General features: G+C 50.7%; 1 protein-coding gene across 2 annotated transcripts; it reads left to right on the forward strand.

Annotated features, from left to right (window-relative positions):
• On the forward strand, nucleotides 1–26,205 carry NOD2 (nucleotide binding oligomerization domain containing 2). 2 transcript variants are annotated; one of them, XM_065899323.1, is made up of 12 exons: nucleotides 1–139; nucleotides 1,038–1,504; nucleotides 3,347–3,452; nucleotides 6,817–8,632; nucleotides 12,509–12,592; nucleotides 12,824–12,907; nucleotides 15,167–15,250; nucleotides 17,134–17,217; nucleotides 17,736–17,819; nucleotides 19,494–19,577; nucleotides 22,679–22,762; nucleotides 24,242–26,205. In XM_065899323.1, exons 2-12 carry the CDS (start codon nucleotides 1,046–1,048, stop codon nucleotides 24,312–24,314), a joined length of 3,042 nt encoding a protein of 1,013 aa, XP_065755395.1. In that variant the 5' UTR covers nucleotides 1–139; nucleotides 1,038–1,045; the 3' UTR covers nucleotides 24,315–26,205. The 2 variants fall into 2 exon arrangements, with proteins under 2 accessions (XP_065755395.1, XP_065755396.1); XM_065899324.1 differs by lacking the exon at nucleotides 1–139 and having other exon boundaries at nucleotides 295–1,504; nucleotides 24,242–24,569.
• The last annotated feature ends 419 nt before the right edge of the window (nucleotides 26,206–26,624 follow it).

The following is a 26,624-nucleotide window of genomic DNA, read 5'->3' on the forward strand; positions in this document are numbered from 1 at the left end:
CTAGATCCTGTGACTGTTGCAGAAGGGACCCTGCTGAGAGATTTTCTCTGCCGCGTGGGGACACTCCCAGGGCCTGAAGCTCCGTGAGATCGCTTCCCCACAGATTCCCAGGATCCAGAGTCTGAAGGCTGAGCCCAGAGCAAGCCATCGACAGAGGTGACGGCACATAGTGTGTGGTGGAAGGGAGTGGGGAGGTGGTAAGGGCCTGGGCATTTGGGGAGGGGGCAGTGGACTGGGGTCAGTACACCCATAAGCTTTGAAACGTCTTAGTTTGTACCATGAGTTTCGCTTCACCTGGGTTGGCATCTTTATAGCAATGTTCTGGGTCTGTCCCTGGCGGTAGCAGTGGGTTACCTACACAGGCCTGGGCTTGGGCCCCTGTGGGGAACCCAAATATAAGGGAATTAAAGACACGTCTTCTGGAGTTGCACTGCTTGGGTTCAAATCCTAGCTCTACCTCGTCTACCTTGTACCCTTGTACAAGCCTCAGTTGTACTCAGGCCTCTCTGTGCCTCAGTTTCTTCACCTGTATAATGGGGCTGATCCTAGTACCCACTTCAGAGTGGTTGGGAGGGTTAATGAAAGCACTTAGAATAGTGCTTGGCACATTGTATGTGGTTAATAAATGTTAGCCACTGTTGAAAAGAGAGCTGCGGTAGCGTGAGTCCAACCAGCATGTAAGGGCCCTCTCATATGGCCTCAAAGAGAATTGATTCCCTGATCCCTTGGGAGACATTGCTCCTAGTATTAACTCAAGCCTTTTAAAACTTCGTAAAGCAGGGATGAAGCATGGATGTGGGAGCCAGGGGCCTTGATTTAACTCCTGGCTGCTTCAAACCCTCTGTGGGATCTCGAGCCAGTTTCTTGCCTTCTCTGGGCCTCAGTTTGTACATCCATACAATGGGGAGCTTGCACTGGTAATGTCTGAGGGCAGAACTGTGGCCATCTTGGTCTCAGGGTGGGGCTGACTTGCCCTCTCCACTGCCGCCTGCCTGCTTCCTGAGAAGTCCTGCACTGGACCTCCTTCTCCTCCACAGATTGTGAAATGTACACGCAGGACGCTTTCCAGGCACAGAGGAGCCAGCTGGTGGAGCTGCTGGTTTCGGGGTCCCTGGAGGGCTTTGAGAGCGTTCTGGACTGGCTGCTTTCCTGGGAAGTCCTCTCCTGGGAGGACTACGAGGGACTCAACCTCTTGGGCCAGCCTGTCTCTCACTTGGCCAGGCGCCTCCTGGACACTGTCTGGAATAAGGGTGCTTGGGGCTGTGAACTACTGACTGCGGCTGTAGAGGAGACCCAGGCTGACAGACAGCCCCCCGAGCTTCCCGGCTGCTGGGAGCCCCACTCACCCCACCCAGCCCGTGACCTGCAGAGTCACCGGCCAGCCATCGTCAGGAGACTCTACGGCCACGTGGAGGGCGTGCTGGACCTGACACAGGCGCGGGGTTTCATCAGCCAGTACGAATGTGATGAAATCAGGCGGCCCATCTTCACGTCATCCCAGCGGGTAAGGCTCTTCCCTCTGCTCATCAGAATTCAAAGGAAAAGCGTGCTTAGTTACCGAGACTGGTTTGTGAAGTCAGCCCTGTGGGGAGACATGGGTCGTGGCGCTTCCCCTTTAAGGGTAGCCAAGCAGGTAACAGTTGCTCTGGAGTTTTGGTACCATGCCGCTTCTGACGAGAGGCAGCGTTATATGTGGCGAGCATCTTGGTTTCTGGAGTCAGGACGATGCAGGCTCAAGGCCTGTGACTTTAGGCTTCTCTATGGAAACTCACCATCCTTCATCTCTCCTGTCTCGGATTCCTCATCTGTGAAACACAGATGGGAGCATTCAATGAGGTGAGCTACGTGACTCTTAGCACGGTGTCTAGCACGTAGTAAGCACTCCTTAACATTACCGTTGGCTACTATCAATTCTGTTATCAGTGATATTCTGTACTTGTACACTTTTAGTGCTGTCTGCTTTAAATTAATAGCTCAACAGATGATAAAAATTCATTAAATTAAACCTGTATTTAATAATGAATATAGCATACTATGTACTAATATAGTTTAAATGCCCACATAGGATTTCTAATAGGAAATTGCATTAGATCATAGACGTTTGGAGTTGGGATAACTGCCTCTGAATGTGACATTCTGCAAGAACAGAAGAGTGTCTTTTGGGTATTTTTGAAACTCTTTGTTTTATTTTCCCCCAAATAGTGAACCTCAGGCCTCCCATGATGCAGACTCACTTTATGGATTTTTTAACACCTCACTTTATGGATTGGGAAATTTGAGTCCCAGAAAAGTGGTTTGAAAAAGCACACAGTAGGGGCTTCCCTGGTGGCACAGTGGTTGAGAGTCCGCCTGCCGATGCAGGGGACACGGGTTCGTGCCCCGGTCTGGGAAGATCCCACATGCCGCAGAGCGGCTGGGCCCGTGAGCCATGGCCGCTGAGCCTGCGCGTCCGGAGCCTGTGCTCTGCAACGGGAGAGGCCACAGCAGTGAGAGGCCCGCGTACTGTTAAAAAAAAAAAAGCTCACAGTAGTTCATGAGAGGGCCAGTGCTGGACACAGTGCTTTGACTAATTCATTCACCATTAATTTATTCATCCAGAATCTATTTTGATGCCTACTATGTGCCAGGCTCTGTCTAAAGCTTATTGTGTTGAGAGCCTTGTACATGGTAGGCACTCAAGAAATACTTGTTGAAGAAATAATGAATTATTGAATGAATGAATTGGAATTACATTGCAGTGTTAGGATGGGCTGGGTTGAGGGACTTTCTAGTTACCGTTTTTGTCTATTTTTTAAAATATGTATTTGGTGTCCACGTGAGTTTAGGTAAGCCTGGTTGAGACTGATGGAATAAGTCCGTTCAAGGCTGGTTTAAAGTATTTGTAGTATTTATGTTCAAGTATTTGTAGAGCAGACATGTTCTGGTCCTCTCTCACTAGTGCACCTGAAACCTACAATTGTACCCTGAGCACTAGCTCCTTGAGGCTGGCCCTGGAGGGCTTATAGAGACTCAATGAAATCACCTCTCATCCAAGTGATTTACATCTTCCAGAATTGTTTTTCCTATCCTTTATAGGGTTATGGCTCTTTTTGTCCCCCTATTTTCGGTTATTCACTCTTTCAGTGGGTCCTGAGCGGGAACCAGATTGGATGTGTATATTCAACTGTTCATTTCACTACCCGATACTGTATTGACTTCTTTAAACGCATCTTGTTTAGGGATGTCTTTCTGGTCTTTTATTGTGGTGGGAGAGAGATGCCCATGGTATTGTCGTAATCAGTAGAAACCTTCCCACAATTCTCCATCCGCCTTTCTGGAGAAATAATGACTTTTGCTTTCCCCACAGGCAAGAAGGCTCCTTGATCTTGCCACAGTGAAGGCGAATGGGTTGGCTGCCTTCCTTCTACAATGTGTTCAGGAATTACCTGTCCCCTTGGCCCTGCCTTTTGAAGGTATATATGTGTTCTTCTCAGTTCATCAGAAAGGGAAAGAAAGACTTTCAGATTCGTGCTTAAGAGCAAAAACTCCAGCATGAGACTTGTCAGAATCCCACTTACTGGCTGTGCAAACCCCCCTAAGACTCAGTTTCCTCATTTTAAGGGCAGCATCACCACTGTCTCACTGGGCTATCGGGAGGATTAACTGGATTAATGTGTGTAGTATTAGGGCTTGCTTTTATTTCCTCCTGTACTGGGGAGTGATCACTGGAGGTACCTTGTCCTGAGAGCTAATACAGCTGTTCCTTACTAGCCATACTCTTTTATTGGAAAGATGTGGGTACACTTTTTAATGGCTGGTATCTCTTGATCTCTGCAGTTTAGCTACTCATTATCAGAAACTCAGGAGCCAAATGGATTTAGATAATGTGATATCTCTCATTTCACATGGTCACCGACCCAGTTCAGGAACGGGAGAGGCTTGGATGGCCCAGCTCGAACATCCTAGGCATCCTGCCAGGTGATTAATTTACGATGTCTGTCCTTGGCAACAAACTTGAGAAGTAGGTATTGTTTTTTCCACTTTACAGGTGTGGAAACGGGGACAGGGAGATGGAGTGACAAGGTAGGGGAGGATGGATCTGGTTTTAGGCCGTCTGCACCTACACTTCCTCTTTTTCTGGGAGAAGAGCTTGTCGGTTGTAAAGAGAGGATGCAAGCCTGGTGTGTCTTATTCCCACATTGCCGTCAGGAAGCCTCAGCAGCACCCAGGGTCCCTGAACTGTGCCTGGTGCTGACAGATGGATTTATCACCCTGGGCCCTGCCCCCTGGGCAGTGAGCGTGCTTGTGGGGAGGATGTCGGAAGCCTGTGCTTGGCACCTGGGTGTGTACCCTCTCACCTGAGAACAGAACACAGACGTCGGTTTGTGACAGGGGATGCTGCCCAGAGCGTGGTACCTGGCTTGACCCTTGGTTAATGTTTAGTGTTGATATCATCAAGCACAGCTGGCTCTTCACGCATTGTAACACCGTGCCATGGTGCCAGATTCCCCAGGGTGTTGATTCCAAAGGTGATGACCGACATGTGTTTGTTTTTAAAATGAGAGATATAGGGGCTTCCCCGGTGGCGCAGTGGTTGAGAGTCCGCCTGCCGATGCGGGGGACACGGGTTCGTGCCCCGGTCCGGGAAGATCCCACATGCCGCAGAGCGGCTGGGTCCGTGAGCCATGGCCGCTGGGCCTGCGCGTCCGGAGCGTGTGCTCCGCAAAGGGAGTAGGCCACAGCAGTGAGAGGCCCGCGTACTGAAAAAAAAAAAAAAAAAATGAGAGATACATTTTTTTTCCTGGAGAATTTTGATAGCAGCTGGAAAACCTGCATGGGAAATCAGAGTATTGAGAAAATGTATATATTTCGGTCTCCGTTCAGTGCTCCTAGTTTATCCAGATGGCATTAAGAGCCATGACAGGGACTTCCCTGGTGGTCCAGTGGTTAAGACTCCACGCTCCCAATGCAGGGGACCTGGGTTTGATCCCTGGTCAGGGAACTAGATGTCACGTGCCGCAACTAAGAGCCTGCATGCTGCAACTAAAAGATCCCACATGCTGCAACTAAAGATCCCGCATGTGGCAATGAAGATCCCGCTTGCCACAGCTAAGACCTGGCACAGCCAAACAAACAAGTAAGTAAGTAAGTAAATAAATAAATAAATATTTAAAAAAAAAAAAAAGCAATGACAATCATCAGCTTTGGGAACAGAACAGGGAGCACGATCACAAGGCGTGTCCTTTGGACGACCGTAAGTACAGCTTCAGTGTGCTCAGAGCGCTCTGTGAGAATTACCTGTTAGTCTTTGAGCTGAGAACAAATGGGTCAGTACCTGGTTGGGGGCAGTGAGGCTGTGATGCTCTGAGGTCCCACCGCCCTGGGATTCTGGATCATAATTTCCCCATTTCCTATAAAAAGAACTAACCCCTGACACAGGGAGTGGTTTGCTCATGCTGGTATTAGGATGATAAAGGAAAAACAGCAGCTCTGTGGACACATCCTAGACATGAGAATTTTTACTGCAGAGGGTTGTATGAGGAGGATGGGGAAGTGTATATTTATTAGGGAATCTTGTCTAAGTCCTTGCCTGGAGCATCCCAGTGACCCTGACACAATCCAGTGCTAGCTCCACCCACGTAATCCAGGATAATCTTCCCATCTCAAGGTCTTTAGTTTAATCAGTGGTCTAGTCCTTTTTGCAAGTAATTTAACATTCACAGATCCTGAGGATTAAGATGTGGGCCACTGTTGTGCCTATCATACCCAATAATAATAATGATAATCAACACCATTTTGTGAGAGTTAACCATATGTCAACATTCTTCTAAACTCTATTTTATCTCATTTCTTTCTAAAACAATCCTTCAAGGTGTGAATTGTCTCCAATTTTAGAGACAAGAATACTGAGGCCAGAAAGGATGAGAGGCTTGCCCAAGCTGATGGTGGACCCAGATTTCTTTCTTTCTTTTTTTTTTTTAGATTTATTTATTTATTTTTGGCCACATCGGGTCTTAGTTGCGGCACGCGGGATCTTCGTTGAGGCATGCGGGATCTTTCGTTGCGCCGCGTGGCCTTCTCTCTAGTTGTGGCGCGCAGGCTCCAGAGTGCGTGGGCTCTGTAGTTTGCCGCACCCAGGCTCTCTGGTTGAGGTGCGCGAGCTCAGTAGTTGTGGCGTGGGCTTAGTTGCCCCGCTGCATGTGGAATTTTAGTTCCCTGACTAGGGATCGAACCCACATTCCCTGCATTGGAAGGCGGATTCTTTACCACTGGACCACCAGGGAAGTCCCTGGCCCCAGATTTCAAACTTAGGTGTATCTGACTTCAGAAACCGGGCTCCTAAGTGCTTAAACCTTCTGTTTGCCTTTAGAAAGAACAACTGAGGCTGAGTGGTGAGGGGACTTGTCTAAAGCTCCTGAACCAATATGGTGGGACAGGCATCAGAATGTGGGTCTTCTGACCCCAACCTGGTGCTCCTTCTAATCTTCTACAGCTCTTTCCAATGTCAGTAATAATAATGGCGCTAGGCAATGTCTTTTGACCACTTTGTGTGGGACACTGAACAAAGAACCGCCATGCATGATCGTCATTGGGCCATGGTTTCTTACATGGGTCCCTATCCCTGTAAGGTAGGAACCACTGCTTCTCCCATTTCACAGGGGAGAAAACTGAGTCTTGGGAAGATTACGTGACCAACCTCAAAGTCCCTAGCTTGTGAGTGGAGAGCCAGGATGAGCACCGCCCGTGTGCCACATCCCATTCCCCCAGGCAGCCCACCCTCTGGTCAGGTCCCATCTTCATCATGGTGCCACCTCATTTGTTTCTTCTGTCTTCCAGATGCCGCCTGTAAGAGGTACCTGTCCAAGCTGAGGACCATGGTATCAGCTCAGTCTCGCTTCCTGAGCACCTACGATGGGACAGAGAACCTTTGCCTGGAGGAAATATATACAGAGAACGTTCTAGAGATCCGGACGGAGGCGGGCATGGCTGGGCCTCTGCAGCAGAGCCCCGCCACCCTGGGCCTGGAGGAGCTTTTCAGCACCCGCGGCCACCTCAACGAAGACGCGGACACTGTGCTGGTGGTGGGCGAGGCGGGCAGCGGCAAGAGCACACTTCTGCAGCAGTTGCACCTGCTCTGGGCTTCAGGGAGGGCCTTCCAGGAATTTACCTTCGTCTTCCCATTCAGCTGCCGGCAGCTGCAGCGCCTGGCGAAACCGCTGTCGGTGTGGACACTGCTATTTGAACACTGCTGTTGGCCCGACCTTGGCCAGCAGGACGTCTTCCAGGTCCTCCTCGACCACCCCGAGCGCATCCTCTTAACCTTCGACGGCTTTGACGAGTTCAGGTTCAGATTCACGGATCGAGACCGTCACTGCTGTCCGACCGCCCCCACGTCTGTCCAGAGTCTGCTCTTCAACCTTCTGCAGGGCAACCTGCTAAAGAATGCCCGCAAGGTGTTGACCAGCCGTCCGGACGCGGTGTCGGCGAGCCTCAGGAAGCACGTGCGCACGGAGCTCAACCTCAAGGGCTTCTCGGAAGAGGGCATCGAACTGTACCTGAGGAAGCGCCATCGCGAGCCTGGGGTGGCCGACCGCCTCATCTGCTGGCTCAGAGCCACCTTGGCCCTGCACAGTCTGTGCCACCTGCCCGTCTTCTCCTGGATGGTGTCCAAATGCCACCAGGAACTGCTGCTGCAGGGCGGGGGGTCCCCGAGGACCACCACAGATATGTACCTGCTCATCCTGCAGCACTTCCTGCTGCATGCCTCCCCGCCAGACCCAGCTGCCCGCGGGCTGGGAGCCGGCCCGCTTCGGGGCAGTCTCCTCACCCTCCTGCGCCTCGGCCGCCTGGCTCTGTGGGGCCTGGGCACGTGCTGCTACGTGTTTTCCCCCAAGCAGCTGCAGGCAGCACACGTCGACAGTGAGGAGGTTTCTCTTGGCTTCCTGGTGCGTGCCAAGACGGTCGTGCCTGGGAGTACAGCCCCCCTGGAATTCCTGCACATCACTTTCCAGTGCTTCTTTGCTGCATTCTACCTCGCTCTCAGCGCCGACACGCCGCCATCCTCGCTCAGACACCTCTTCAACTGTCACGGGCCTGGCTGCTCGCCGCTGGCCGGGGTGCTGTCCAAACTGCGCATACGGGGTTCCGGGTGCAAAGAAGGCAGCGTGGCCGCTTTGCTGCAGGGGGCCGAGCCACACAACCTCCAGATCACAGCGGCCTTCCTGGCGGGGCTGTTGTCCCAGGAGTGCCGGGGCCTGCTGGCCGAGTGCCAGGTGTCTGAGAAGGCCCTGCTCTGGCGCCAGGCCTGCACCCGGCGGTGTCTGGCCCGCAGCCTCCGCAAGCACTTTCGCTCCATCCCACCGGCCGTGCCGGGCGAGGCCAAGAGCGTGCATGCCATGCCCAGCTTCATCTGGCTCATCCGGAGCCTGTATGAGATGCAGGAGGAGCGGCTGGTGCGGGAGGCTGTGCGTAGGCTGGACGTCGGGCATCTCAAGCTGACATTCTGCAGCGTGGGCCCGGCCGAGTGTGCTGCCCTGGCCTTTGTGCTGCGGCACCTCCAGCAGCCTGTGGCCCTGCAGCTGGACCACAACTCTGTGGGCGACATGGGCGTGGAGCAGCTGCTGCCTTGCCTCGGCGTCTGCAAGGCTCTTTAGTGAGTGTTGCTGGGCGATGCTGGCCGGGCACAGGGGGAATGCCACCATCGGGGTGCAGGTAGGGGAACCCCGTGCTGGGAGCCAGGAATCCAGGCCCAGCCCCAGGCCCTGCCACCCCTTTGGTGCAACCCCAGCCGAGTCCCCTCCCCAGTCTGGGCCTTAGTTTCGACTTATGATAGCGATAGTCGTAATTCATGAAATGGTCCACGTGCCAGGCACAGTGTTACGCTCTTCCCAGAAATACCTCCTTTAATCCCCATGACCACCCTGGGCTATAGGCAGGGACATTATTTTCCCCATTATCCTCAATTAGAGGCTCCCAGAAATGAGGTAACTTGTCCAGGGTCACATAGGAGATGGCAGAGCTAGGATTCACAAATCACATCTTTCTGGTTACCAGTCTCTGTTCTCCACAAGCAACCTGTGTGTGGACGGGCTTCAGAGGCACCAGGGCAACCTTTAAGTCACAGGCAAAGTTGGGTGTAATATGTGTTTGTATTAGGAACCACCTCCAAATCAAAGGTGACTTGCACCCCACGAGAGATTTTCTTTTATTTTTTAAAATGTATTTATTTATTTATTTTTAATTGACATATAGTTGATTTACAATAGTGTATCAGTTTCAGGTGTACAGCAAAGTGATTCAGTTATACATATATATGTCTATGTCTGTATAGTTTTTCTATTCTTTTCCATTATAGATTGTTACAAGATATTGAATATAGTTCCCTGTGACATACAGTAAATCCTTGTCGTTTATCTATTTTATATATGGTAGGGTACATCTGTTAATCCCATAGTCCCATGAGAGTCTTTAAAATCCCAATGAGATGGAAATTTCGAGACCCAAGAGATAGAAAGTGGCCACAGAGTTTCACCTGCTTTTTTATTCCTTATGTAGTGGAGAGATTTGGGCCTGGCCCTTACCGCTCTCAGCCCCTGTCTGAAGGTGTGAGCGTTCCCATGTTTCTGCCCCAGCCCCCGTGGGCCTCTCTTCACATCTTGGGCCGGATGAGGGCAGAGGGTGTGCCCAGGTCAGGTGGCCAGCATGCTGCAGGCTCCCCAGCTTCCCTTCCAGCCTTCCTGCTCCCTGCTTTAAACCTCTGAGAATGCAGAAGTTATAGCTTGAAATTGACTCACAGCCTCTCCAGGGCTTTTGGTCTACCCCAGGTGACCTTAGATTGACCCTGAGCAGAGAAGAAACCTCTCCTTGACTTTATTAGGGTGACCTACCTTCTCTGGGCCAAAGCAGCGAGATTTTTTTTTCTGCACGGAGCCAAACACATGGATCTCTACTAGAAACTGTGTGGTGGCCTTTGTTATCAGGACCGTGGTCATAGATTTATAAATACAATGCAATAATAATGTAATATATAACATATCATAGAGAGTTAATATGTATATGATACATAGTTAATGTATGTGATAAACATGTATATATAGGGAGGAAGCTGATTTGGATGATTTGAGGAGAGTTTAATAAAGGGACAGCTTACAAAAGCTTGGGCAGGAGTTAGGAAGAGCAGGTAGAGATGGTGCAGGGTCCTGGGGCCACTGACAGTGGAGATGGGGTAGGGACAGGGCTGTTGGCCTTCTTAGACCTGAAGGGGTGGGGGATGGGAGGAGTGGCTCTTGGCTGAGAGGAGCAAGAGGTCTGTCTGGAAGGACCGAGGCTGCAGCAGCCTGGAAGGGCGAGAGCTGGGGGTAAACCCTGGCCTTCCTGTCCTCCCCACTGTCGCCTTAACCCACAGGGAGCTGGAGCAGGGTGTCTGCGATGTAGTCCACTGGAATCAGCTCCCCACCGAGAGCCAGGCAGAGAAGGGGGAGAGTGGATCTGGCCGGGTAGACGGAAGATGGCAGCCCAATACCCTAGTTCCCCAGGAAGTAGGAATCATGATATATTCACTCAGGAATTTTGAGACCTGTCTGTGGGAGCTGTTCTGATAGAAATATGAATGTGTGTTTTTCTGGATAATGGACCTCCAAAGTAGTTCTCCAAAGGGTCCTTGAACCCCAGGGGGTTCAAGACCAGTGCCAAGGACTCTGGTCTGGATAATCCTCATAGATGGATCCCTAGAATGAGTGGCTCCCCTTCTCCTGGGCTGGGAAGGCCCACGTGACTGCCACGGTGTGCGGAAGGGTTGGGTGGAGGCTGGGGCCCTGCCTCGATTTTCAGAGAAAGACCAGGATGGTCTGGTTCTAATGCTCAGACCGGAGTGTGCAGAGGGACTTGTGGAAATGCAGATTCTTGGGCCTGTTCCCAGTGGTTTCCATTCTGTAGGTCTGAGGTGAGGGCCCCAGAATCTAGGTTTTTAACTCAGTGATGCTGCTACAAGCGGTTCAGAGGCCACACTGTGAAGACTGCTGCTCTGTGGGAACCAGCCTGATTTTCCATTAACAGTGAAAGTCCCTGACCAAGTTCCACCGAGATTTACCCCCCACACACTTGGTATTGAAACCGCCATTGCTACAGGGGACGGGCAGAAACCATGAGGTTGCTGCGTGGGCATTTCCTGTGTGTGACAGAGAAAGAGACAGACAGAGACAGATAGTGAATGAGGGAGCGGGGCAGAGGGACAGAGGGAAAGAGACAGAGACAGGGAGGGCAGGCGGGAAGGGGGGAAGAGAGAGAAAGGGAAAGAGAGAGAGGTTTCTCTCCCACAGTGCCAAGCTGCATCTCTCCCACTTGAAGCTGTTTCCATGCCAACCAAAACCCTCAGGCTTCAAGAAGCCCCATACACAAAGTGCCCCAATGCGTGTAGGTTTCTGTAGACCCCGATTCTGACTCTAGGGCGATGGCTTTCGAAGTTTTTTGACTGTGACCCACAGCGAGAGAGGGTGTAAGCAAGCACGCGGGCATGTCAGGTTGAAATTTCACAAAATGACTTATTAACCGTGATGCACTCTGCTCTCTTTTTCCTTTCTCTTCTTTTTCCAATTTAAAAATGCTGCTCTAAACCTTCTGAGTTGATTCATGCCGCCAATGCATGAATCTGACGTTAAGAGCCCAGAGCAGGCCGGAAGGGAGAGGCTGCACAACGGCATCGTTTAGAGTGGCCTTCGGAGCCAGAAAACCTAGGCGGCAATCCTTTAGGTGCTGTGCAACCTCAGTGAAGGCGTTTCACTTGCTGGGCCTCGGTTTCCTTCTCTCTGGTGGACAGAATAGTACCTACTTCATTAAAGATTAAAGAAGAAAAAAAAATGAACAAAAACAAAAGAAAAAGGTTAAGGAAGATTAAATATTGTTACTATCGGGAAGGGCTCCATACGTGCCAGTGATCATATTACAGGTAGTTTTTACTATGTGCCAGGTGCGCACAGGGCTTTATGTGCGCTATCTCTTTAAATCCTCACCAAGAGCCCAGTGAGGTCGGCATTACCATCCTTCCTTTTCTACAGATAAAGGGACCAGCAAATAGCTAGTAAGTGGCTGCCAGGATCAGAACTTCCTTTGAGGGACTCCAGAGAGCTTGAGGTGTTAACCTTTAAGTCGGGGCCTCCCAAGTTGGCCTGAAGATGCAGAATCATGGACACAGTTATTAAAATACAGAGATCCCTGAGCCCCTCCCCACACTTGCAGACTCACCAGCCCCAGGGGAGGGCCCGAGAGTCTGTATTTATTTATTTATTTATTTGCGTGGGCTCTGGGTCCCCACTTCCGAAGCCCCCCACCCTACAGAGTGAGTGACGTCAGCACCCTGGCCAGGCATGGGGGAGTCTCCGCTTTTCTGGGGTGCTCTTTCCTTGCAGCGTTTCCCAGAAGCACAGATGCTGGCACTTCTGGCTTGAGCAAAGGTCTCTTTTGGGGTTTTGTTCGTTTTTTCCCCTCTCTCATCGGCTCTGTCTTCAAATTTATTTATTTTGTCTTTTTTCAGCTTGCGAGATAACAACGTCTCAGACCGAGGCATCTGCAAGCTCACTGAACATGCTCTTCGCTGTGAGCAGCTGCAGAAGTTAGCGTAAGTCAGGCTGGGCCGTGGACGTTTGGCCCCGTGTCCCCAGCCTCACTCCAGGCCATGCCGCCTGGGCAACAGCTGTGAGCAAGGGACAGGCTGGGTCAGGGACGTTTGTGTGGCCGGAGGGCACAGGGGACTCCTGTCCTGAGGGACCCGGCTACCCGGGCTTTGGGTGGCCGCTGTCCACCGTGCCTCATCTCATCTCCACGTCTCTTCTCTCTCGGAACTTTCCAGTCTTTTCAACAACAAATTGACCGACGGCTGTGCACACTCCATGGCCAAGCTCCTCGCATGCAAGCAGAATTTCTTGGCTTTGAGGTGAGCCTGGGGCTTCCCTACCCCTGGAGACTGTTTCTCATCCCCACAACTAAATCAGTTTGGTCTGGTCTCGGCTCATAATGGGGCGCGTGATCTCCTCGCTGAATACAGGGGCAGTGTCTCGTTGAGAGCAGGGTTTCACTAATGCTGTGACCTCCCCAGCAAACTCTGGACCAATTCCGCTGAGGCTTCCTGCCCTTTGACCTTTATCTCCCAGGACTGAAGAGGGCTTCCAGGACCTTTTTCTTCCCTGTGTCTAAGAGTGTCACCAGCTCTCTGGGGTGCCCGAGTTCCCTGATGTACATTGAGCACGTGCTTGGCAGGGGGCGGAATGCAGCCGTCACTTGTCACCACAGTGAGGCAGCCAGTTGCCAAAAAGTTCTCAGAAGGTCCTTTTACTGCTTGGGGGGGGTCCAGTCTGGGAAGTCTGCGTTTCTGCTGCTCCCAGCCCTCTTGGCCTCGACTGGAGTCTCCCTCCCACCTGACACTGTTGTGTCGCCCCTCCAGCTAGTCCCTGGGTTGGCCTGGCTTCTCTTTCTCTCTGGGATATTCTTGCCTCCTGGATTTATGAGGCAGTAAAAGAAGACAAAGTGAGGAGTTGCCTCCGTCCTTTCTTTCTACCTGCTGGGCTGGGTTTAGGGATAGGAGCTGCCATTTTGAAATTGCTGACTCAGTCTCAGGCGGGGCTGCTGAGGCCAACACCAGAGGTGTCATTCTGTACCCAGGACTCTCTTTTGCTGCCATCACCTGCTCCTCCCAACTCTGGAACCCGAGAGCAGCTGTGGCCAGAGCTGGGCTGGCCCAACCTCCAGGGAGGGCTGTAGGGCAGCAGAAAGGTGCTGCACCCAGAACTTGAGACCTGTGTTTTTGGTCGATATGGCATCATAGTTGAGAGCACAGGGCTCTGGAGCCAGACCAACCAAGGTTTGGGTCCAGCATCCCTGAGATTTGAATTCTCGTTAGCTGTGTGACCTTGGGTCAGCCCGCTATCGCTGTGTCTCTGTTTTCCCTTGTATAAAATGGAGATAATGGTTGTAGCTACCTCATAGGTTGTTGTGATGGTTAAGTGAGTCAACATACATCAAGAGCTGGTACAATATAGTGAGTGCTTTCTATAGGGAGCTTAGTGCCTGAAAGATGGTGGGTAAATCACGTAAGCTCTCAGCACGTTTATTCTGTTCATCCAGTGCTCCCAGGAGGGATAAGATGTGCAACACGTTTATTGGGGAAAATGCCTATAAGGGAAAATTGGGGAAGGAAGCTGGGGGAGGCTGGGAGAGTTGGCCGACTGCAGTGTAGGTCTGACCCTGAGTGAGGGAGAAAGGGAAGGAAGGAGGGGTGGGAGGAAGCATCTTAGACCCCAGTGCAGATCGGGGAGAGGACAGAAGGCTGTTGGGGAGTCCTCCAGCCAGTGTGCCCAGCAGAGGAGTCTCAGGTCTCCCAGTCCTTGGCTGGGAGCAGCCCGTTGGAAACAGGCCTTGGTGCAGAGGGGACATTGGACTTCCCAGCACGGCAGCTGGGGCCTTTCATTATCCAGGAAGCTCAGAGGTTTGAGAGGCTGCCACACCCCTTCCGGAAGGGAATAATAATACCTGCCCTACAGGATTGTTGTCAGCCAGAGTGGCTTAAAGTGTATGAAAGTTTTTTGAAAGATGAAACTGTATTATTATTCCAGGAAGCCTCGAGCTGTGGGCGAGAGTTCTGGGAACCTCCCTGAAACTCTCTGAGGTGTCTGGATTTTGCTGAAACCCCCTCCTTGACCCCTGCCCGAAGGCTTAGCAGGATCCCTTTCTTTCTTTCAGCCACCTTGGCCCGCTCCAGGCCCTTTCCAAACAGGTGGAGGCTACCGGGCAGCCACAATGAACCTGGGAAGGCTGCAGGGGGGAGGCAGGGTCTAGCGAGGAGAGAGGGGAAAAGTGAGTCACCCTTGCTCCCTGGGAGAAGCCTCCTTCCTGGGCGGCTGGCTGCCTGTTGTGGTTCCTGCTCAAACCTGTCCCATCGCTTTGCAAAACAGGCCCTTCCACTCCTTTCCCTTTGCTGGTGGAAAATGAAGTCCGCAGGAGCCTTGAGGGAGCTCCCCCGGCGTGAACAGCACGCACTGCGTCTGCCCAGCTGGAACTGGAGGGCTGGTTCCTGCATCCTGCAGAGAAGTCCTCAAAGCTTTCTTCCCTGTTTCTCTGTCCAGGCCGCACTTCCCCCACCAGACCCGGGCCTCCCATCCTGCTCTCTTTCTCAGCCTCCTCTGTCTTTTCCTTCCAGGCTGGGGAACAACCACATCACAGCCGCGGGAGCCGAGGTGCTGGCCCAGGGGCTCAGAGCCAATGCCTCCCTGCAGTTCCTGGGGTAGGTGGGATTCTGGGGCGGAGGGGCTTGTGAGGATTCAGGGGCAGGCGAAGCCAAAAGGCCCCAGAGGCCACCCAGGCTGCAGTGGGGAGGGCGAGGCAGGGAGAGCGTGGGCGGCCCTAGGCTGCCTCTACCTTGCCTCGAGCTCAATAAACAGGAAGTTCAGGATGTCAGGGTTGGGGGAGGGCAGAGCCCATGAGAGGTGGCAGGAAGTCCTCGAGGGTGCTAGGGCTGTGCTTCTCACCTTTGTCTATAGGTTGGAACCACTTGGGAGCTCCTGAAGAATGCCACTGCCTGCCCCAGACCAATTAAATGAAATATCCAGATACAAGGTCCAGGAATCAGTAATTTTAAAAAGCTCCCCAGGTGATGCGCAGCCTGGGGTGAGAGCCAAGGAAAGAGAAGGAAGTGGGGAAGTTTGGACACTGAACCCAGGATGGGAGGGGCTGCACCAAGTCCTGCAGAGCCCTTGCCACCCGTAGGGTCATGCCAGGCCTGCCAGGGAGGGGAGAGGGGTCAGACGCAGGCAGGGAGGGCAGTCCTGCAGACCTCAGGGCCCCTGAGTGGGGCTTCCTCTGTTTGCTGGGCAGAGCGATACCCTCCAGTGTTGTACCTGTACAGTTCCCTGCAGACCCTCTCCTGTCCTATCTTCTCCTGGTGTAAACTAGGATCCATTTGATAATAACTGGGGGCTTTAGAACCCAAGACTGTAGGAAGAGAGAATGACCTTAGGGCTGGGTGTTCCAACCCATTTTATAGTCAGGCAAGTTGCCCTCCAGCTCGGTTTGAGCCCCGAGTGGGACCGCGTTGCTGGAGACATCAGCACCTTTTCCAGGATGCATTGGTAGCAGCACAGGGTCTAGGAAAGGGTGGCCACAGCCCCACCGAGTTCCTTCCTGCTTGAGATCACATCTTGCACATCGGGGGATGTTTATCTTTCAACACGTTATTTATTAAGGTACCTGTCTGGGCCTGGCCCTGTGCTAAGATCCCAAACACTATCATATGATACAAACTGTTCTGTAGCTTGGATTTTGTTTTTCTTATAGGCATTTTTTTCATATGACATGATCTCATCTTTTAAAGAATAGCTGCCTTAGTGTTCTGGTGGATGTCGTGATGCGTTTGGCTGGTTGCATGTCGCTGCACACTTTAGGTTGTTTGCAGGGTTTTTGCTATTACAGTGTCACATCCCCGGAGCACAGAGCAGTGCTGGCACAGGGCCGGAGCTCAATAACTATTCACCTAATGAGTGAAAGTGCAGTGAGCATCTCAGGGCCACTGTCTCTGCTCACGTGGGCACCTACAGGTCCAGCCTAACTTCCCACACATAAAATGGCCAGGTCCCAAGGTGTGACCGGGGCTTCACCTTTGAAAGGGGGTGTGTCCAAATTAGGGTGTGTCTGAGGTGTATGAGCCAAAAGGTGGAGTTAGATGCCGTGAAGGGCCCGGGGATGTGAAGAAGGAGGAAGAAATGAAGAGCTGGCTTGTGGAAGAAGAGTTAGCCTTGTTCTGGGTGGTCCCAGAGGTAGTTAGGGACTCGTGAGTGGCAGTTAGCACAAGCACGTCTGATCTAATGTCAGGAAAAATATCACTACCATGAATTGGCATTGAGAATGAGTTCCTCGTCCCTGAGGGTGTACACTGGGTGGGTCTGTAACTATTTTGTAAGCCTGATTTAAAGAAGCTAAAAAAACCTGAGTGAAGTTTGGCCATCCCTCCAAAAAATGGAGGCAAATTCACTTTGCTGGGACCTAGGAGTCCCCCTGAGAACTTTCTGGGATTGGGTGGTCCTGCCCCTCTGATTGGGGCCACAGAGAGGAAAGGCACGTGTCTAGAACACATGGCAGGTTCTCACTGACACTATCTGTTGGACTTTTCAGGCTCTGGGGCAACAAGGTGGGTGACAGGGGAGCCCAGGCCTTGGCTGAAGCCTTGGGTGATCACCAGAGCTTGAGGTGGCTCAGGTATGCCTCAGTGTTTGTCCTGAAATTGTCATGGGGGAGCCAATAGGAGGAGGGAGGAGCTTGGGCCAGTTCTGAAGACCTTTGAACTTCATTTTTAGCCCCCTGTATTAGATAATTGGATGATAAAGAGAAACCACTAGATTTGGAATCAGGACACTTGAGTCTTTCTGGGTGACTTTGGGTCACTTCTCCTCTCGGGGGTCTTGATTCCCTATCTGTACACTGAAGGTCTTGGGCTAGATCAGATACACTTTAGCTCAAGGGCCAACTCCAGTCTGTTAGTGGGGGCTGCCCAGTACACTATGTTGGGAAGGATTCTAAAGCTACTTCTGGGCTTAATGAAAAAGAGCACTGTAATCAATTAGTGATGTCTGGCACTGTAATCAATTAGTGATGTCTGACACGGAGCAGACTAGGACATGGGGCAATGTGTGCCATGCATTTTGCACTTCATGGGTTATCTTATCTCTGAGGTCCCTCCCTGCTCTGACATATTTTTGTTCCTTGATTACATCCAGCCTGGTGGGGAACAACATTGGCAGTGTGGGCGCTCAAGCCTTAGCATTGATGTTGGAAAAGAACATGGCCCTGGAAGAACTCTGGTGAGTTTGGGAGATTCATTGCTCTAGAGAGGCAGACATCAGCCTTTCTTCATTCTCTGGCCTCACCTGGGGAAGCCATTGTGTGTGTAAGACAAAGACGGATGTCTGAATGATTGGGTGATTGTGTTTGTCTTTGTCCTGGGTGACATGAAGCTTATAGAGCCTGGCATATAGGTGCTAATTCTTTTCATTTAATTATATTGATTGGTTTGTTGGTTTGTTTACTGCCTCCCTGGGGCATAACGGTTAAGAGAACAGACTCTGGAATCCAGCCAGCTGACCTTCAAGGCCTGCTGTGATCTTAGGCAAGTTAAGTAACAATCTCTGAATCTTAAGTTTCTCACCTGTAAAATGAGAGTATGGATGCTTTCCACTATAAAACACTTCTGTAAGAATTAAATGAGGTAATGCTTGTGAGGAGCTTTGTACAGTGTCTGGAGTGTATGTAAAGCATAAATGTGAAATTGTAGTAGTGACAGTATTTCTACTACTCTCGCTGCTGCTGCTGCTCCAGTGACTGCTGTTTTGTCTTTTCGAGGTGAATGTGAGTGCCTAAGGACGCTGGATATTAAAGTCAGGGTCACGTGCAAGGTGGAGTGGAGTTTGGCGGAAGTTAAAAGATGAACCATGAATCCTATTTATCCTGATTCCAAGCTTTCCATCCTTTAGCTGCCACTTGTCTAGCCTTCTTCTGACATATTCTGGGCAGTTCCAAATTATATCAGGGAGATAAAATGCTGAATGTTTGATTTTTCCAGGAAGCATAAAGGCACTGAAACCTATGAGCATGACCACAAAATGAATATTGCCAATGGGCCTTGGCAGGGCCCACTAGCAGGGCCCAGGGCTCACTAGCACTGCCATTGTACCATTGAGTATATCCTGATTGGAATTTCTTGTTAGAGGAGTGCCTCACTGTGAGTGTATCGGTTATGACTGCATTAGGCTGCAAGTGATGGAATACCTTTATTTACAGTGGCTTAAACTTGTAAAGGATTGATGTTTTCATGTACGTGCGGTTTGGAGGTAGGCAGCATAGGGCTGGTATGGCAGCTACATGAGGCCAGCAGGGTCTGGACTCTATCTCTCTAATCCTTCACATCCTTAGCGTGTGGTTTCATCCTCATGGTTGGTTTCCTCATGGTCACAAGGTGGCTGCTGCAGCACCCACAGCACTCCTTCTGTAGTCCAGGTTCAGTCTCTATATCCAGGAAGGGCAAAAGGCTGGGTCTCTCCCCTTTAAAGAACATTCCCAGAGGTCCCATCTGTCAGTTTCTCCTTATGTGTTGGTGGCCATGTGGATGTCACTTGGCCAACCCTGGCTGCAGTGGAGAGCAGGCAACATAGTTTTTCCACCAAGCACATGGCTGCTCCCAATGACATTAGCCTTCCATTAATGAGAAAGAAAGGGAAAATGGGTATTGAGTCACTGGGACATGAGGGAACTTCTTATGTGAAGGAGCCCTGGGGCAAATTCTCTCCCAGAGATGTCCCAGGAATTGAGAACCCTCATACCCTGCTTGGTCTGTTCTTACTTTACTGGTAAATGTGGGTTTTCAGATGTTGGATATTCTTAATTGGGGGGGGGGGGTCACATGCATTCATTTTTATTGGCGTCATCTTCCGTAATAAACATTACCATATCAACTGGGTTTTCTCCCTTGTTCTTGCCAGCCTGGAGGAGAACCATGTCCAGGATGAAGGTGTGTGCTGTCTCGCGAAAGGACTTGAGAAAAATTCAAGTTTGAAAGTCCTGAAGTAAGGAACCTGTAAGCAGGAGCTGGGCCAGTAATGACTGGCCTTGGGAGGGGGTGTTTCTGAATCAGAGATCTGGAAGGCTTCCCAACCTGACTAACTCACAGGAGGTGGCCTGGTAGAAAACTGCTGTTTTTTCTGTGTTCCCCCAATCCCAGGCAGGGGTTCCAGTGTACATTGTTTACTTGGGAGGTAGTCCCCGCAAACACTGGCGAGAGGGTAGTGAAATGAGGCCGGGGAGGGACAGTAACCCAAAAAAGGTGTGTTATCAAGCCGGTTATCACTGGGGACCTCTGGGGTACAATCCTGTGGGCGAGAGGCAGCGGGGGTGTTTATCCACCAGCTGCTGTCCTTCACATATTGAAGTGTGCTTGTGGGGATATTTGTTTTCTGGCACATCTGGCTTGCCCCGAACATGGCTGAGCATGTTCCTGGGGTCAGCAGAAAGGCCTCAGGCAGAGAATGGGGGTCTTCCCGGCAAGCAGCCCTCAGAGGTAGAGGTGAGAGCTAAGGCAATATGGGTGGGTTGCCCACAGCATCTGCTATAGTGACTTACAGGCTGGGCCCTTCCCCCCCTCCAGGGGTCCTCTTTGACTCAGGCAGGAGAATCCTGATGGTCATTCCCAGTGGCTCCTCTTGGTGTGTTATGCAGGCGGGCATGCTTGCTTTTACTTATGTGTGCCTTCATCCATTTATGTATTGATGCAAGAAATGTTTCTGGAGCACCCAGTCCATGCCAGGCTCTCTTTGAGGCACTGAGGATAGGGTGGTAAAAAGGCCCCTGCTCACATAGCTCTTAAATTTGAGCAGGAGAGACAGATGATGAACAAGTAAACAAATGAGACCATTTCTGTTAGTAATAAGTGCTCTCAAGAAAATTCCAGAGAGAGATGACAGGGAGTGACTGGAGAGGGTAGGGGATTTGCTGCTGGGTAAGGCCTCTCTAAGAAGGTGACATCTGAGTTGAAACCTGAATAACAAGAAGGTTCCCGCCATGCTGAGGTCTTAGGGACGTGCAATCCAGGTGGGCAGAACAGCAAGTACAAAGGCCCTGTGGCAGAAATGAGCTTGGTGGTTTTGAGAACAGAAGGAGGGCCTGTGAGCTTGGACTGTAGTGGATGGTGGAGTGGGAAGGAGCTGGCCACAGCAGTCTCAGAGCTCTGGGAAAGATTCGGGAGTTTATTCTAAGGACATTGAGAAGGCTTCGGAGGGTTTTAATGAGGGCAGTCATGTGATCTGATTTATATCATCCAAAGATCGTGCTTATTGCTTTGTGCAGAACAGGTGGAAGGAGGGTAAGATGGAAGCAGGGAGACCAGGCAGGAGGCTCTTGCACCCTTCCAGGTGAGAGATGCAAAGTGGATCAGGCTGAGGGCAGTGGAGGAAGCTGGTGAAAGGGGATGGCAGCTCATGGAGGTCCTGCGGGTCCAGAGCTGGAGGGCTGGGCAGCAGTGGTGTTGCCGGGGAGGTGATCAGGGGACGACTAGAGGCGCACTCGGTGGCCAGGGACCCATGCCACAAGGAGAGGGATGGCAGGTATGAGCAGGGGCCCAGCCAGTAGTCACCACAGGCTTGTGGAACGGTGCTCTCTGAGGCTGGCGCCACACCAGCCATGGTGCCAAAGGTCTCATTTCCCAGGTATGTCAGGGCACCAGCAGATGGCCCTTTTTGCTAGAGGAGACTGGCCTCTGCCCTGGCAAGCGTGGCCCGGGGAAAACACTCACCTTCCGAGACCAGCAGACAGCTGCAGCTGGGAGAACGTCTGCTTTGCTGCCAACCCGCCATCCACCCTGGCAACACTGGTTTGTGTTGCTTCACAGGGGCTAGGAAGTTGCCAAGTGTTTGGGGAAAACACTTCCACTCGTCACATGGATGAAGCTCGGGCTCGGAGGCCCTGGTGAAGCTTGGGTTTGTCTGCGCTGGGATCCCGGGCTTTGCACGCAGGGCGGCTCTTGGCAATACCTGGTTTATTATCGACCGTGTGCGGATGAGGCGCATTTGTCCTCCCTCATTGTCATAGACTTACCCCACTCGAACCCCACAGATGCCAGGCAGTGGGAGCCGCCGATGTCCCACGCTGCTCTGTCGAGAGTCTTATAATTCAGCACCACTGAACTGTATCCTCCTCCACTGTTTCCCCATAAAAATCAAGCTTCTCACATATCTTAAAAAAGAAAAGCAAAGCTTACATCCTTCTTCCAGACGTGGTCTGTGCCAAGCCTTGGTTAAGACTGCAGGCTCTGGAGACTGACAGCTGGGGTTTGCGCCCCAACTCCACCATTACCAGCCGTTCCTGCTTGGATTTGTCCCTCAGTTGCCTCAAGTATAAATGGGGTAAAAACTGAACCCTCCACGTAGGGTTCTGAGCGTGAGCCCAGGTGATGTAGGTTATGACGTGGCACATAGTAAGAGCTCTAAAAATATTGCCTGCTGTTATTTTTAGCACTGCCTTAGGGTCAGCTTCTCAGAAGTTCCTGAAATTGTTGAGGGGGAAGCCAGGTAGTGGAGATTATAGAAGGCCAGCTGTGAACAAAAGAGCAGTGTGGGGACCACTTGGCTCTCCCCCTGCTGTCCCTGACTGTATGCCATCTTCCCTCCCCATTTCCAACCTCGTATTTTCTTTAGTCTGTGTCCTTGTGCCCCCAAGGCTCTTAAATGACAATATTACTGTTCGTTGATTATTTTCTGTCAGTTAAGTACAGTGCCCAGTGCCTGAGAATATGCCATTCTTTGTTTAATTCTTGTACTCCATGAGGTGGGTACTCTTCTAGGTCCTTTTTACAGATGAGGAAATTGGGACTCATTTGCTTGAGATCAAAAAGGGAGTAGCGTAAGGTGGATTTGAACCCAGGAGGTCTGGCCCTAAAATACACATAGTTAACCACCATGCTCCTTCCTAAGGGAGCAGCTACTTAATACTCATCTGGTGAATGGAGGAGAGAGGGGTGCATTTCACTTTGGGCAGTCTCTGGCAGGAGAGGGACATGCTGAGGGGGCAGGCGGGCTTCAGGAGGCTGGCCAGCTCCCAAAGCCTCCTTTAATTAAACAGGCTCAAGAAGAGAAGCAAGCATCCTCAAAGCTCACCATTCCATCTTCCTCTCCAGGCTGTCTAACAACCGCATCACCTCCCTTGGGGCAGAAGCCCTCCTGCAGGCCCTTGAAAAGAATGACACCATCCTGGAAGTCTGGTAAGGTCCCTGGGCAGGCCTCTTTAACCTCCCTCAGTTTTCCAATCTATAAATTGGGGTGAAGGGAGAGAGAAACTTGAGAATTTCTAAGATCCCTTATGACCCTGACATTTAGTCCCATTCTGCATGTGATGGATCTGGTTCCCTGGGAAAGATGTCATCATGTTTCTAAGCTGGGACCAACTCTCTCATTTTTAAATCATGAGCGTTTATTCAGGAATGTCTCTGTTCTAGGCAATCGTGTGGGATTTGGGGTGTGGTTGAAGAGGGAAACAGAGAAAAGAACTCAGCTCTTGCCTTCCCGGGGTATCACATCTGCCTTCACAGGTCAATGCTCTTATATTAGACCCTCTGCAGTTCTGGGGGCTGTTACACAGGATGGGAACTGTTGGCCAGTGTTTCCAAGTCTTATACGTAATGAAAAGCCATGTTCCTTTATGTATTTGAAAAGAGCAGTGCATCACAACTTCAAAGATTTCTCCTTCTTTCCCCCTGGATAAATACATATTTATCACTCAGATTATAGGTAGAAAGGTTTCTCCTGATTTAACATGTTATGAGTGAATGACACTACATATGTTTCAGGCACTGGGCTAGAAACCAATATTTTAAAATGAGGACATTCCCTATAAAAATCTATCTTTCAGCGGTTTCTCAAAAAAAGCTGGCCACTCTGGAACTCCATTTAGAATGCCAGTAGTTAAGCAGAGCAGAGGACAGGCTGACCCCACTCAGCTGGGCAAACCGGCTCAGGCTGACCCTAAACTCCACCATGCCGATTGGCTTGGACCAGGCCCCTTCGGCTGCTGTATATTACATGCCTCATCCCTGAAAGCTCGTGAACCCTGCTTTACATATGCAGATTTGTCCCTCCCTCAAAAAGCACATCAAGGCAGTAGCAACTGTAGCTATCAAATGATGAAGTTAAAAATAAAGACTTGTAAAAATCTGTCCTACGATGGAGAGAATTTTCCTTTCTGTGCGATTGTGTAATCCCTGTAGCCTGTGAGGTCCTCGGGTCCTGGGTAGAGCGTGGGCTTTATTTTTTTCTTAAACCATCGCACAGTTCTGAGAAATGTCGCATTCTGTGTCCAGGGGGAGCAAGCTAGCATCAGGTTGATATTTTAAGGGTTCTGGTGTTATTGGCAGAGCTCGGGAGGACATTGGGATTTGCTCATTGCATTCTTGACAGATTCTGCTGTTGCCTTAAAAAGAATGGCCAGCCTTGGGAGTCAGGGCTGGCTGGGCCCAGCGTGGACTCTGCAGAGCCATGAAGGCTTGTTAAATCGTGCCCAGTGATTCATGAGCCATCCTGGCTGACAGAAGGTAAAACCTGCATAGACTTCTCTCCCAGGAGAGCTGCAGCTGGGCCGGAGGGCCAGGCCATCCAGGCATGAGTTCATAAAGCGGCAGCTTCCCGGTTGAAAACACTGCTCTGGTCCTGGTCTTATTCAAACCTCTTTGCTTTATCCCCTTCAGGCTCCGAGGAAACACTTTCTCTCCAGAGGAAACTGAGAAGCTCAGCCACAGGGACACCAGACTCTTGCTTTGATGTCTCCAGGTCAACGTTCATCTCAGTTTGTTTGGGAGCAGGCCGTGGGTTTGGATCCCAGAAACGGGATGACCTCTGACAGCAGTCCACTCAGATGGAACCTGGTCCTGCCCAGGGCCAGCCCAATAGGTCACCTTTGTTCTGGCAGAGGAAGGCGCATCAGTGCCCCGCAGAGCAGACTTTCCCAAAGCCTATTTTTCCTGTCAAGTTCTTCCCAAGATTCAATCCTGGGATGTAGAAGAGGGGCAGTCCCCCTCTACATGATGGGGCTGGTCTCGGGCCAACCTGACACGGGTCAGTGGAGCCACGGATGCCACTGCGTGCTTATTGGTGCAGAGAGCTCCACGTGAGGAGGGGTATTCAGGAAGCAACTTTCTGCTGTGTTTCAACTCATGGTCACCCATTAGGTTGTTCTCTATGCTCATCCTGGACCCCCGTACATGGCACTTCCTCTGTGGTTGAGGATTCAGAATACCGGCGTTCTCATCTTTGCTCCTTCCGTTACAGCCCAGCCCTCCTCCCGCCCTCCCATTCCGCTCAGCACCCCACACATCCCGGATTGGAAGGGCTTTAATTTACCCTGCTCTCCTTCTGGTACTTAAGACATTTTAGAAAGGGGACACATGACAGCCATGTGTTCCTCAAGACATTCTAGATTTTCAAGAAAAATATGACCACACTACAGCTGGTATCACACCTGGACCTTTATTTCCAGTGAAATCAATTACTCTTCAGTTAAACCTTTGGAAACCACTCCCCATCCAAATGCAGCTTTTTAAAATTAATCTGGGCCAGAATTTTGAACAGCCCCACTCTGATGCCTGTGAACTGAACTCTGGTAGCAGACTTCCAAAATATATTCATAAGAGACCGTTCCGTTTTATTTGTGCCAGGGTGCTTTAGGATATAAAGTTATGGATCCAAAGTTTACAGGGCGAAATCAAAGGCCCTTCCTTATAAAGCAAATGTTTATTCTGAATTTTTCAAAATGATGCGTGTTGAAGCTTTTCTAAACTGTCAGGTGCTGTGCAAGTGTTATTATTTTAAACACTGTTATCTGTGAAAAACTGGTTAATATTTATAAACCGCTTGGTTTTTTTCTCCCAAGTTTATGTGTTTATAACAAAATAGGGCCATGAATCTTATGCCGCACATAATCGCAGAGGAGAAAACCATTGAGTCACCGAAGCTATCTTTGTTGAGACCAAACACTTAAAAATATTCCTGAACATTGTCAATTATTAAAGCACAATTTTCTACTTGAAGGGGGGAAACATAATGTTTCAACCAGAGAGTTGATTGCTTAAGGCACAAGCAAGTTTTAGAAATAGGCTTGCAATCAAAACACATTTGGCTTTGGTTTAGAAGAGTCTAATCCAGCATGAACTTCAGGCTGCGGCAAATGTGAGAAATGCGAGAAGGACCCCTGGGCCTCCCTCCATTCTCTCCAAGTGGCTCCGGGAGTCTCTAACAGGAGAAGGTTTGAGAACAGTTCTCCTCGGCAAGCAGCCTCCGGAGTGGGCCTTGGCGAAATAATTCTTAGCTGCATTTAATTAGCAAGGACTCACGTGGCTGCTCATCAAGGTGAAATCTGCTTCCTTGAATGGTTTCGTGTGTGTCTGGTTGGTTAAATGTTGTGACATCTCCCTGGGCCCTTGCCCAGGGAGAGCATGTGTGTGGGTTCTCTTTGTTCATTTTAGTTTATTTTACTGATGCATAGTTGATTTACAATGTTGTGTTAACTTCTGCTATATAGCAAAATGATTCAGTTACATATATAGGTACATATTCTTTTGCATTATGGTTTATCACAGGATATTGAAATAGTTCCTTGTGCTGTACAGTAGGACCCTGTTGCTTATCCATTCTATAGATCTTATGTCTGCTCACCCCAGCCTCCCACTCCATCCCTGCCCCACCACCCCTCCCCCTTGGCAACCACAAGTCTCTGTGTCTGTTTCTTTTCTCTCTCTCTCTTTTTTTTTTTGCAGTACGCGGGCCTCTCACTGTTGTGGCCTCTCCCGTTGCGGAGCACAGGCTCCGGACACACAGGCTCAGCGGCCATGGCTCACGGGCCCAGCCGCTCCGCGGCTTGTGGGATCCTCCCGGACCGGGGCACAAACCCACGTCCCCTGCATCGGTAGACAGACTCTCAACCACTGTGCCACCAGGGAAGCCCTGTGAGTCTGTTTCTGTTTCATAGATAAGTTCATTTGTATCCTATTCTAGATTCCACATATAACTGATATCATATGGTATTTATCTTTCTTCACTTAGTATGATAATCCCTAGGTCCATCCATGTTGCTGC

The sequence above is a fragment of the Phocoena phocoena genome, chromosome 20, assembly GCF_963924675.1.
Source record: "Phocoena phocoena chromosome 20, mPhoPho1.1, whole genome shotgun sequence".
Lineage (NCBI taxonomy): Eukaryota > Metazoa > Chordata > Mammalia > Artiodactyla > Phocoenidae > Phocoena > Phocoena phocoena.

Coding starts and splice junctions, on each gene's coding strand:
- NOD2 (XM_065899323.1), top strand. CDS start 1,046: ATGTACACGCAGGACGCTTTCCAGGCACAGAGGAGCCAGCTGGTGGAG. Junction 12,593..12,823: donor GAGCAGCTGCAGAAGTTAGC/GTAAGTCAGGCT, acceptor GGAACTTTCCAG/TCTTTTCAACAACAAATTGA. Junction 17,218..17,735: donor CAGAGCTTGAGGTGGCTCAG/GTATGCCTCAGT, acceptor GATTACATCCAG/CCTGGTGGGGAACAACATTG.